General features: G+C 42.4%; 1 protein-coding gene across 1 annotated transcript in view; it reads left to right on the top strand.

Annotated features, from left to right (window-relative positions):
* GRIK3 (glutamate ionotropic receptor kainate type subunit 3) overlaps positions 1–13,638 on the top strand; it is a 314,294-nt gene that overhangs the window by 245,163 nt on the left and 55,493 nt on the right. The window contains exons 8-10 of the mRNA XM_075604732.1: positions 1,269–1,376; positions 7,186–7,299; positions 8,920–9,123. Of these exons, the coding sequence (XP_075460847.1) occupies positions 1,269–1,376; positions 7,186–7,299; positions 8,920–9,123 (426 nt within the window). The remainder of the gene's footprint in view (positions 1–1,268; positions 1,377–7,185; positions 7,300–8,919; positions 9,124–13,638) is intronic.

The following is a 13,638-nucleotide window of genomic DNA, read 5'->3' as shown; positions in this document are numbered from 1 at the left end:
TCCGTCGCGTCGCCGTCCCGGGCACTATACGCGTGGCCTAAGTCATGGGGACTGACACTTCGGGGGTCTTATGACGTACTGACTATGTCATGCCCAACGCAAGTTTTTATTTTGCCGCTTAGATTGCGCTTCATGGGAATGCAGAGCGCGATCTGCCCGGTGACGAAACGGCAGATCCCTCCTCGTCTGTTTCCTGCAAAGTGGCTTCCACGGGATCGCTATTGAAAGCGGTTGTGCTGGAGAGACATGGGATATCCCGGCTTCAGCACAGGTGGCTCAATCAGTGGCTCAGTTAAAATGACTGAGCCACTTATTGAGCCACGTGCTGAAGCAGGGAAATCCCTAATACCTGTCCTGTTGGTGGCTGTTGAGGACTGTGTATCTCCTATGTCAGTGGGTGCCAACTCCAAACACCAGCGCTAATAATAATGGTTATAGAAAAGGAAGAAAGAAACGAAGAGAGAGACAGAAGAAAATAATATATAAGACTAGTCTCACAGTCTCCAGAGGTTTGGATTGTTAATAAAAAGTCCCACTTCAATGGTTCCTTCGCGGGCTCATTCTGCACTCCTCATGCTGCCTGTATGTGTGGCTGCCGCTCGCAGCTGCCTCGCCACAAACGCCGTATAATCCTGATATAATCCTGAAACCTCTGACGGTGCTACGGGGAGAAATAAAGAGCCACGTTTAAGTGTTTATTCCAAATATTCTATAAACCATGTCGCTTCTCACTGACAAATCAATAAACAATGGCGCCCCCTACGTCTATGGGAGAGAGCAGGCAGACTGATGCATGTGGTCTTTATCTGCTCTTATCTAGGCGCCTGTTTCTATAAAGGATTTTGCAATGGGTCTCAGATTGTGTACTCCCACTTCAATGGCTTTTGTTTTCCTAACCACATTCTCTCTGCTTCCCCCCTGAAAACAGGACCACAAGCATTTAGCCTCTGTCCCAGCAAAGCATTTCCAAGGCAGCCCTTATCTCTGAAAGATTAAGATAGATGTTAGACACTGCAGTCATGAATGCAGGTTAGACAGAAGACTATAATGGAATTTATGGAAATTACCAGCTAGTATTATAGAACGAGCAATGATGAGGGGATTATTAATTAACCAGGTTCTTTTGGGATGTAGATGGGGAAAGGAAGGGGGGAAAAAAGTATCATGTAAAAAGTAATTAAAACGAAGCATTGTGTTGGTGTACTGAGCGATGATTTATGAGTCTTGTTAATTGTCATAAACTCCCTACTTTTTTTTATTATCTGCAGTCCCAGTGGGAAGGTCTGACTGGCCGCATCGCGTTTAACAAAACCAACGGGCTCCGGACGGATTTTGATCTGGATATCATCAGCCTAAAGGAAGACGGCTTGGAAAAGGTAACTCAATTCTTCTTGTGCTAATGAGCTTGCACGTTAACTGTTAACCCCTTTGCTGGGGGAGGGGCCTCTGAGTCTGCAGATAATGCTGAGATGTGTCTACCAACTAGTAGAAGTTACAAAGTGTTACAGCAGTGTTGTTTAACATTTTTTTTAAATTAAAGAACCCAATTATTATATTGGGAAATGATGAGGAACCCCAACCCTCTCTAATAGCGCGTCTGAGATCACATGCATTGTAAGGAACCCCAACCCTCTCTAATAGCGCGTCTGAGATCACATGCATTGTAAGGAACCCCAACCCTCTCTAATAGCGCGTCTGAGATCAGATGCATTGTACGGAACCCCAACCCTCTCTAATAGCGCATCTGAGATCAGATGCATTGTAAGGAACCCCAACCCTCTCTAATAGTGAGACTGAGATCAGATGCATTGTAAATTCTTCTGTATTTGGTACAATTTTCAAATGACCTGGAAATTGCAGGGAACCCTTTAGGGAAGCCCTCTTGAAAAACACAGGGTTAGAGACATAATTTACAAGTGTGTAATAAGTAAGATACAGTATGATTTAGAAGTTACAACTCTTCTACAAACAGAACACTTACTCATATACTTCTTATATGAAAGGATACCGGGCCATATTTATTATGGGCGGAAAGGGTGAAATGTATCGAAATACAACTGTCAGGTTTTTTTTATATATAATTTTCGAGAAAGGGGAAAAAAGAACATTTTTCCCACAAATTTTTACAATAGTTAATAATTTTCCAATTTGTTTCTGGTTACCTTTTGCGAGTTTTCAAATATTCGCTGCTTTTTTTTTAGTTTTGAATATTCAAATAAAACAAGACCCCCAAGTAATGTCTTTTTTCGAACTCCCAGCGATTTGCGAATATTCTAAAATACTAACAATCGAAGTCTTCGCTGCAAATTTGAATTCTGGCAAAACATTCTTTCGGCACCAGAAGTCACTGTAATGTCCATTAAACCCATCAGTGCCCTAATGGCATACAACATATTACATAAAAGTGCCACACCAGAAACCCTTATAACGTATCCTGCACATTATGGCTATTTGCTAGTTTTGTAGCTGCTGTCCACTGAAAGGGAGGACTCTTCCCCATAACTTCCAGTCCGCCAGGGATCACTGGATCGCTTCGAAGAGTGGTAAAGTGATCTGTCAGTGCCGGAAGGTCAGTGGCCATGGAGGTGGCAGGAGCCACTGGCTCTGAAGGGGTTAACTTGAACGGACTGTAAGGTGTTTCTAGGCAACAGAGGATGGTTTAAAAAATAGCACCGCGTAATAAATATGGGCCATATTGTTCTGAATGTTGCATTAATGTATCTACAAAGAAACAAGCGAGTGACATTTTTGGGTGAAATGCCTTTTTTCAGAGAGGCGTTGAGCATTTGGAGCCCCAGGGGAATAGTTAGTAGCATTTATTACATTCATTTGCATGCAGTTAACACTCAGATTGTATGGAAGTGGATAGTCTCTGAAATTCTGCTACGATTAATATCCGGGAAGAGTTGCTAAAACACTCCGATTTCGTTGCCTTTTTGGTGAATTCACCCTGGGAGTCATTATCAGAAAGGCTTTGCAAACGTGCTGCACACATGGTATTTATAGACAAAGGGAATTAAGGTCAGAGTTACCAAACCACAAGATTGACAGCAGAGCAGAATAGACCTGTGGTGCCCATGTCCAGTCCTCAAGGGAGCCCACCAGGCCAGGTTTTAAGGATATCTGTGCTTGCATATAGGTGGATCAGTCAAAATGATCAAGCCACTTATTGAGCCAGATGTGCTCATGCAAGGATATCCATAAAACCTGGACTGTTAGGGGTCCTTGTAGACTGGAGCTGGGAGCCAGTAGATTAGACCAACCAAACCATTTTCTAGCATCTCCACCTAGAGCATTGGTTCCTAACTCCAGTCCTCAAGAAACCCCCAAAGGTCAGCTTTTAAGGATAGCACAGGTGGATCAATCAGTGGCTCAGTCATGTTAACTGAGCCACTTGTGCTGAGTCAGGGATATCCTTAAAACCTGGCCTGTTGTAGTTTCCTGAAGACTGGAGTTATAAACCACTGATCTTGGATTTATGATGTCATCTGAGCAAACATACTGTAAATATGTTACCAGTAAGGCCGCGCTTATAGTGCCTGTGATGCGACGTCGCCCGAAAACAAATGCATTGTCGCCGCCGCCGCGTGCGCTTATAGTAAGCGCGACGGGGCGACGCGATTTGGCAGCCGTAATTATTTGAATTTTCAGGGTCTGACGCCTCATGTGACAGCCCCTGAACCAATCAAGAGCCTGGTCGTCCGCGCCGCCGCCGCAAAGCGAAATACAACTTTTGCTTGCGGCGATGGGTGACGTCACGCGCCGCCGTCACCGGCACTATAGGCGCAGCCTAAGCGATACCCATGTTATTGGGACTAACAGAATTTCCTTTAAGACCTTTTTCTACTCTTAAAAATATATATTTTTTTAGCATATTTGTCATTCTTGATATGTACAGATTCTAGTATTATAATTGTTCTTCTTTCAATTGAATTTGAAGATTATATTCTTAAAAAAATAAATAAAAAATAAAACTACAGTAGTTATACTAAGTCTTCCTAAAATATAAGCTCTAATTGCTTTTCTAATCCTTTTATTTTTACAATAATTTACATTATTAGCTATTAAAATTGATCTTTTTCGTTTATTTCCCTATTGGTATTATGTTAATCTGAATGTATAAAATACAAAATACAAACATACTGTATATATATACACAATATGTGTGACTTGTCGACTGTAATATTTTATGTTCACCATATGTCACAACCAAAAACTGTATGTTGATGACACTGAAAGCCTTATTTAGGTTATGCTAAATCTTAGCACCATTTAGTGAATACGGGCCTTATGCTAAAATGCATTGAGCTTCATTACTAATCCTCCTGGCTTCTACTTCTCCTGGTCCACCACAGATGTTGTATATACACATTATGCTACAATATACTGTAGCTGTTTTTTCTTATATATATATTCCTACTGTATATCTTCAATGCCAATCCCTGGTCATTTTTCTCTATTGCTGGGAAGCTGTTTTTTTGGGCTGAGTTTCTTAGAATTAGCTTAGAGAAGCCAGAAACAAGAGTGGGACCAGCAATTTCAAAGGTAAAAAAACAAGATAACACAATACAATTTGTTTGGAGCCAAGCATCAGGAATCACAGCACAAATAAATCAATCCATGGCATGATCTGACCAGTGTGGGGTGAAGCCTCTTTCCAGTGCTGGAGAAGCTTTTAGTCCCACTCCTTTCAGTGGAACTGATCTCTTCTGTAGAACAGGAAAGCAGCTTCACAGCAAGTGGAAAAGTGACCTGTGAGTCTGGCGAGAAGCAGGTGTACGTCTTGCCGTATTGGAGCACTAATTTATCGAATCCTCGTGACAAAAAAAAATCAGTCTTTTACATTGAAGAGTCAAATCTCCCATGATGCTCCCTGTCCTTGCTCTCCCTTTGGGCACTGAGGCAAGAAGTCAGTCGAGATTGATTTTGCTTGATGTAGCCAGCTCTTAATGAAACACGGAGTATCTGTAGGGACAGAGGGAGTGAGAAGCAGCTTTCTCCAGGTTTTGCATGCATGGCTAACCTTTCTGCAGTAAAGGTCCCGAAGGCTCCCATCTTATTAAGGTAGCTGTAACTGGTACGTTTCTTGTTTATAGCGTTATAAATCATGGTTTGGGCATCGTCCAATTGGAATGACCTATTCCGCAGGGCTAAAGGCGCCCTCTCATTTCACGACAACAGGCTCCTCGCTTACAGCTCTACTTCCTGCTTCCGCCATATATATAACAAACCCCTCCACTCTACACTGTATTAACTGGAGAAATCAGCTGACATCAGTCATGCAATGTATGTGTTGCCCGTGCCATTGTCTAACCTAGTGGTTTCCAAATATATGACATGGGTTATTGATGCAGGGTAACTGCCCTCGTTCTCTTTGTCTCTCTCCTTCTGTCGCCCTTTTATATCTCCCAGGGGTATATATCCCTTCTGTCACTCTGAGCTCCCCCCAAGGAGGTAGCCTTCCAAGTTGTAGAACTATTGTTCCATCCATTTTAACAGCCCACAGTAATGTCCTGCCAGCATTGCTGATCTTGGTATTGGTGCAGGGAGGTAGACAGTGTGGCCATGCATTGGAGACCACAAGCTATAATAAGGGCAGGAGTCTAATAATAACTCTCGCATATTATGGCCTGTATGCTGAAGAAGTTATCACTGGAGCTTCTCTTTTCCCCAGCTCTGCACTGAATAGAGAGCAGTTTTGGAGTAATCGTTGCGGTTACATAATTGGCAAGAGTGCCTATTGTGGAGAGAATAAAGCGCCCTTGGTTGCTCTAGACCAGGAGTAGCCAACTCCAGTTCTCAATGGCCAACTACAGGTTAGGTGTTAAGGATATCCCTTCTTCGGCAAAGGTGTCTCAACCAGCCACTGATTGAGTCATCTGTGCTGAAGCAGAGATATCCTTAAAACCTGACCTGTTGGTGGCCCTTGAGGACTGGAGTTGGCCACTCCTGCTTTAGACCCTCCCCCTTCCCTTTCCCTGCATTTATAAGAGCCCCCTGCTTCACTCGCTGTCACATTGAGTGTCAGTGAGTATAGCGGGACTGCACATTCTCCACGCTCCTCAGCTTGTGTTTGAATCTGTTTGCCGAGTAAACAGTGCTTTTACAGTGTCCGTGACAGGGATTTGTAGACTGAAGCCGCCAGTCAATAGATAATCCTGGAATAAAGACTGGATCAGCTCCCACGCAGCCTCTCTTTTAACCCTTTCGACGCCAGTATAGCAGCAGATGTGTCAGGAATAAGCAGGGGGTATGTACTATACATAGCATACACAATGATCTCCATATAGCAATTAACCACTCAAAAGCATTATTGTTAGTGAATGAAAAATAAATAAATAAAACATACATGTTAACCCCTTAAGTCCAGGGGTTATTGATTTGTAATACATTGCAGGCCCCTGTCTGCCTTTTGCTGCATAGGAAATAATAGACAGGTTTGTGCCATTCCAGAAGAAGCAGAAGCTCAGAGGGAGGAGCGATGGATCTCAATGCACTGCAACCTTCCAGTTTAACACACGTTGCACTTCTGATCATTTAGGGAGGAAACAGATAGAGGAAAGACTTTCTTGACATACATTGTGCTTTTAGGATCCCTGCTAAAAAGGGACAAGTGACTTCAATTTGCAATGACACCAGCGACATAAGAAGGCAGTAACATTGCTAAATTGGTTTTAGTTTTTGTGAGCTAAGTGGGATTGTCCCTTTAAGGTCAGTTTACCTACACACATCCTTTTAAATTTCCATCTTTCTTTCCCTTAATTCAGATAAATGAACCATTTCTTAATAATATATATTTTTTATTACATGGTGTCAACACGGTATGTAACGCTGCACATAGAATTTTGCAGGCACAGCGAGTCTCCCCCATAGAGCTTACAATCTAAGTTTGGTGTCAGAGGCACAGAGATAAAAGGACTTTCTCAAGGTCACAAAGAATTGACACTGGAATGCAAACCACGCTCACCCACTTCCAAGGCAGTGACACGACCGCTGAGCCCCTCCTTCTTAACCCTGTGTGACGTGCTGCATAAAGCTGCCAATACAATAACATTAACCCTTGCTGCTACCAATTAGTGGATCCCGTAAGTGAGATGGAAGCTTCCACCGAACAAAGGAGGTTGCAATCCTTCAAAGCGGGAATCCGAACCCACAGTTTGATTTTTTTTCTCCGTTGTGTCTCAGGTGGGGACTTGGAACCCTGTGGACGGCTTGAACATCACAGAAGTCTCAAAAGGACGAGGGCCCAATGTCACTGAATCCCTGACAAACCGATCACTCGTCGTCACTACCGTGCTGGTAAGAAAACCTTCAGGAGAGGGGAATTCCCTTCTGACCACAGGGTTCCCTACAGGTCAAGAGCAAGGGGGTGACAGAGGAGAGGGGGACAGTCCGTGTGGTGGAGCAGAGGGAACAGAGACAGAAGGGGAGCACAGCAGACAATAGTGCTATTTTTGTAGGGAAAAAGATGTCGGAAACCCTAAGCACTGAAAAACAAATTCATATTCTCATCCATAATAAATAATTCAGCGTTATATGAAGAAAAAGGGAGAGAAAAAGTATGTATTCCCTCCCGGGTTAGTATTACTATATATATATACACTTCAAGAGAAAAAACAGTGGGGGCTGGGTCAATATTCTGTCCTGGCTCTTTAAAATCTGTTGACGGGCCCAGTAAGATTGACATTGCACTGTACCTGTGTATCTTCCCCTTTCCCTCTGCAAATACATTTTCAATCTGCAGAGTAAAGTCTCCCTTCAGTGACTATTATTATTATTTTTTTTAAGTTGGTGACTATGCTTTTCACATCCTTTTGTCAAATGAAATGCCGCCATGATTTGGCTTCTTCAGCCATCTGCTCTAATTACATCCATATCTGGCCTGAAGATGTCCCATTTGGTTGTGTTTAAAATATTCATCATATCCTGGAAAAAGGATGCCCTTATTTCAACGGGGGGTTTAATCATATGGAAAAGCTACAGGGTGAATTTCTAGATGGCTGATTTCCTATTTTTCCACCCATCCTGTTGTTAATATTGAAATGACTTGTTTGGGGAGAGAAATATGACCCAGGCATCAAATACCACTCTCCCTCCGCAATTTCACAGCTCTGAGTATTCAATATCAAGGGCACTTTGGCGGAGGAATCGATTTACAAAGTAGAGGGAGCTTTCAAATTGAACGGCTGTCCTTTTTCAGTAATAAATTGTGAAATTGCCTGTGGAAAAAAAAAAAAAACCTTTGAGGGGTTAGGAATCACACCCAGGAAACACTTTAGACTTCCATATACATGACAAGGCGAAGAAACATTTTAATGTTCACTGCTATGGACCCTGCCGAAAATTAATAGTATTTTATGGTTTTGAAAAGCTGCTGGGTTGCTGATAACTGTACATTTGCATTTTTTTTGCAAATGCAAGAAGAATTAGGTTATACAGTCATATAAATGTCATCCTATATATAGCATTAGCACTGCAAATGTACACAGTGCTGTACATAGAATTCTGCAGGCACGATGAGTCCCTGCCCCATAGAACTCACAATCTAATTTTGGTGCCTGAGATACACATGTAAGTTGTTTGCTCCTGCTATACATTGATCGGCATAATACACATATTTACAGTTAATATGACCTTTCAACCAATTCAACAGAAATAATCAAAATTGTAAGACAAAATTGCAGAGTAATACAAAGGGGGAACAAATAGTGGCAAAATGCCTTTTTAGGACCCCATGTGTTGCTGGTCACTCTGGCAGCAAAAAGAATTAAGAGGTGGACAGAACTTATTTATCCCAATTATTTCAGCTCAGAATTGGATATAGAAGTTGTTAAAATGTGCTGAATGGAGCAGATTTTGGGACCTGTTCAAAGACGTGTAAACACACTGACGGTACTCTATTGTTGCTGTTCTTTCTAGGAAGAGCCTTATGTGATGTTTCGGAGATCGGACAAGGCTCTTTTTGGCAATGACCGTTTTGAAGGATTTTGCATTGATCTCCTGAAGGAGCTGTCCAGCATCCTAGGGTTTAGCTATGAGATACGTCTGGTGGAAGACTCTAGATATGGATCCCAAGATGAGAAGGGCCAGTGGAACGGTTTGGTCAAGGAGCTTATTGACCATGTAAGTGAGTCTTCTGTTACTGAACGTACAATGATATCAATGCATCCTATCCAGTTGTTCATGGATAAAGCTATCACATTTCTGGAGGGTTCCACAGGGATGGGGTTATCAATACACTGGAGAGAAAGGACTACTCTAAACGTTATCGGTGATACTTTGTTTGAAAGAAAACAATGTTGGGTATTTCAGCAACTAATGTGTAATTTCTATAGTTTTTTCTGACCAATCTGGGCTATTCTACAGAACTGTGTAGATCACATAATTTAGAAGTTTTATTCATGGACTTAGTGGCTTTTCTAGGGTTCCTTACTTGGGGTGGCTTGTTGCTTGGGGATCAAAGATGAGACAGAAAACGGGTCTCATATCATCACCGTGCTACTTTGTCAGCTCTGTACCAAACACTAAACCTATTCCAAGCATTTCATGTTTTATATCTCTGAGATGTTGCTAATGGTTTGTTTTTACCGACAAATATAAGAAGACCAACAATAAAGAATAATCATTCACAGCATGTAAGCTTCTAGTCCATTAGCTTGCAGTAGGTGGCTGGCTCCTTCTGCCATTGAAGAGGATACCAGCAGGGACACTTTATGAGCAAGGGCAGGTTGATTACAATACAGCCAGATGGGATGGGACATAAGAGGCAGCAGTATATTCAGGAGAGGGGCAGCTACCGCTCCTTGTACCTCTGTAGATATGCATGGACCAGTACCTACATCCTTCTTTACCAGTGTGTAAGTAATGACAACTGATATCTCTAATTTGTGCATGGTTGATGCATTTTGGAGTGAAATGTCCATAATGTTATACTGTTCAAACGTATTTTAGGTTTATCAGTATACCACAGCCATCTGCCACCGTGTCACTCTCCGACTCCCTCTTCCTGAACTCAAAAATCCTCTTCAGCTGTAAAAGGGAATATCTTCTTTAAGGGAAATGTTATAACCTCCCACTGATTCGTACATCAATTGCCAAACTGATTATTTTCATTATATAAGCTTGTCTGTTGTAGTTATAGAGTCGTTAATATAAGCATTTGCTAAAATCTCACTTTTGTTGACATACTGAAACTTGTATTAGCCCCTGTTCTGTTAAGAAGGGTTATGTGTTGCTGGCTGCAGCAAAGGGTTAATAAGGGCCTCATTAAGCTGCACTCAGACATTATTCTCCATCTGACATAAAATAACCCGTCGGAAATTATCCCTGCTGTTTCAAAGGCGATCTGATTGGTGGTTCAGATCCGAGAGTAAAATAGGCTGTCAGGGCAAAAATTCTAAATTGTTTTTCCCCAATAATAATAATAAAAAAAGAGTAATTTTATTGTATGCGACGTCCTTTGCTTTCGCAAGAGCTGTCATTAATGTTACTAAAACCGGTTTCCATGGTAACGAGCGCCTCTGCTAATCATGGTTTGATTGGTCAACTTTGAAGCTTCAATTTTCTGAGTTATTTAATGGGCTTTTAATCGTATAAAGGGAGACGGCATTAGGGCTTGGGGACTTATGGAAACAAATTTGTCCCTGTCACACATCTCCATATAAAGAGAGCTTTGTGTTGGTTTGTTCTTTTTTTCTTTTCTTCTTTTTTTAATGTTTCAAAAATAAGAAAGCTCCACAATTTAGCCAGTGGCACATTTTCTGTTAGTGAGCTGCAGACATTAACATTTCAGAAAGACTTTCAGAGAGCTGCTTTGAAAAGGAGAGATGTTGACAGCGGCTGAGAGAGACAGTCACAGGGAGAGGGGTAACTTAATGTCCTGCCTCTGTGATTGGGGAGGGTGAGAGTTCACTGAATATTCTGCTGGCTTACATGCGATTGAGAAATATTTTATGAGAGAGGCAGTGCTAAGATGTGTCCTTCAAAAATAGAGAGAGTTGACCAGTACGGAAAGGAATACGAGCTAAATAGATATTGTAGACAAGTGGTGCTCAAACAAGGGGGGAGCGCGGCGGTTGCAGAGGCCCCGCGCTTTCCCCCAAGGCATTTAAATTAAATGCGGGGGGATCGTGCAACTTCAATTATCCTGACTCAGTCGGCTTCGGCGACACGTCGCCATGGCAACGTGGCATCAAATGACGCCGCGGGGTCATGTGACGTCACATGACCCCAAGGCGTCATTTGATGCCACGTTGCCATGGCAATCGCGTGACGTCACATGACTCTGCGGCGTCATTTGACATTTCAGACAAGGAAAGGGGGGCGCAGGCAGGGGGGCGCAAGGCAAAACATTTGCACACCCCTGCTGTAGACAGATAGATAAATAGATACTGTAGACAGATGAATCGATAGACAGGCAAACAGATAGGAATATCGATAGGTAGATAAACAGGTAGATAGATTGATAGATAGACAGATGGATAAATAGAAACTAGACAGATAGATCGATAGACAGAAAAACAGATAGATATATCGATAGACATACAAACAGGTTGATAGATTGATTGACAGAAAGATGATAAATAGGTAGATGGGTAAATAGATAAATGGAGGGATAGTTTTGTGTATAGGTAAATAGGTAGATAAATAGACAGATAGGCAATGAGAGACAATAGATAAAGTCAGAATGAAACAATGTATTTGGACATAAAAGGATGGAGTAGTTGATCCATGGAGCAGCTACTAAGCAGAGCTGGGGGTTTATAATACAATAATTCAGAACCACTTGGCATAGACACAGGGGTATGATAATTATGGAAAAAGTCAAGTGATCCTTATCTGCCATCAATTTTCGCTGTTTCTATGTTCGCTAAATCCCCCGTGAGAATTGCAGCCAAGTTCAATGTTTGCTTAGGCTTCCCACCATCACAATGGCTCTTGTCACCTCGCTGTGTTAAGTGGTGCGAGACACTGTGACAACACGGATGTATCTCACCTGTGAAATGAGCAGAGAGATACACAGATAGAGATGGTAGCAGCAGATAGCAAACATTACAGGAGCAGCTCACAATCTACACCGTATCTGCGGGTATCCAGGTCCAGTACAGCGGCTGGACCTCTGCACTTCAAACAGACACTCAGCCCTGTTTATCCCAGGCTGCTCTATGGCTTGGACACACCGTACCTTGCTTCTCATTAGTCTGTTTTATCGGCTGTTGTTTACTGCATCGGTTTTGTCTCCATAGAGAGCCGGAGAGAGGAAGAACGAGCTAATTAGGCAGCCGTACTTTTTATTTCCCAAACTTCCTGGCTTGGGCAACATGATGGCCCATTCCCCATTTATCTAACCCTTTCAGCCTCCGCTGCTGCTTGCACAAGCTCTTATTAATCAGGGGAAAGACAGAGCCTTCCTAGCGCTGGCTGGGCAGCACAGCACTCCACTGAAAGGGCCTCTTTGTATGAAGATGGATGACTACAGAACGCGGTTGTTAACATACATTACTGATTGTTCTGCGGGAGCTGTGATCAACTGAGACTTTCGAATTACCAGCCTATCCATTGAGAGACAGCAGCCGCAGATTGGGGCTGACAGCAAAAATGTGGGAGGAGGAGCAGGCAGTGGGAGAGAAGGAGAGGCGAAAATTGAAAGTTTTATAGGTATAATAGGAGATCAAGGGACACTGATTGAGCTGCAGTGTATTTAACAGCACAAGACCATTGTGAGGGCTATAAACCTGCACTGGGTTGATGAAGCCTTTGCTCACCTTCCTCTGAGACACGTGCATATATGGTTTAGTGATACCCATCGTGCAGTGATTAAAGAACATCAGTTGCTGGCATTAGCAGGTTCACAGCTATATATTTTGGTGTATGTGTGTGTTCAAATCCGTACTCCTTGTGACCACGCGCAAGTCACTTTTATCTATATATACAAAGCTATTGCAGAACTCCACAAAATAGTAAACTGCCTGGGTGCAAACCACAGCAAGCAGTAGTATACTAAGGAAAAAAGCAGGCGCCCCAGGACTTAAACAAAATGTGCAATATGTCATGAAAAAAACTGATCAACGTTTCTGCTCTTAACTGAGCTTTTTTACAAGACGTCTAAACATCTAAAAATACAATAAAAAGTGCACGAAGGGGTTGCACCTTTAATAATAAATTCATGTTTTGCTTTTTCTTTTTTTTTAAAGCGCTGCCAGCGTATGCATAGCAGACACAAGTAACACATGTCTAATTGTGGTTCCTTAGGCACAGGTAGATAAAAGTGACTTGCCCATGGTCACAGTTAGTACTGACACTGGGATTTGAACCGGGTTCATGTATGTATGTACTCAGCGCTTTACAAAAGAGACGATACAGTACAGGGAATTATAATACAATAAGTGCAACATGCTAAATCAGCCAAGTGGAAAGGAAATCCCTGCCTTGAGAGGTTACAATCTACGTGGCATGTTGCAAGACTTACAGAGATAGCAGGTGAGGGAATAAGTGCAATTGAATGCTTGGTCACATCAGGCAGCATATTGCAATTCTTTCTACCTGTTCCTCCCAAATATGACGTATCTTGAAAGTGAGCTCAATGTGATGCTCTTCAACCCTTTGATGTAGCTACTACGTCAAGGGGTCTGGCACTCA

Source organism: Ascaphus truei, chromosome 6 (assembly GCF_040206685.1).
Source record: "Ascaphus truei isolate aAscTru1 chromosome 6, aAscTru1.hap1, whole genome shotgun sequence".
NCBI classification, from domain to species: domain Eukaryota; kingdom Metazoa; phylum Chordata; class Amphibia; order Anura; family Ascaphidae; genus Ascaphus; species Ascaphus truei.
The sequence above is the reverse complement of the archived record's forward strand: the minus strand, read 5'-3'. Positions and strand labels throughout refer to the sequence as shown.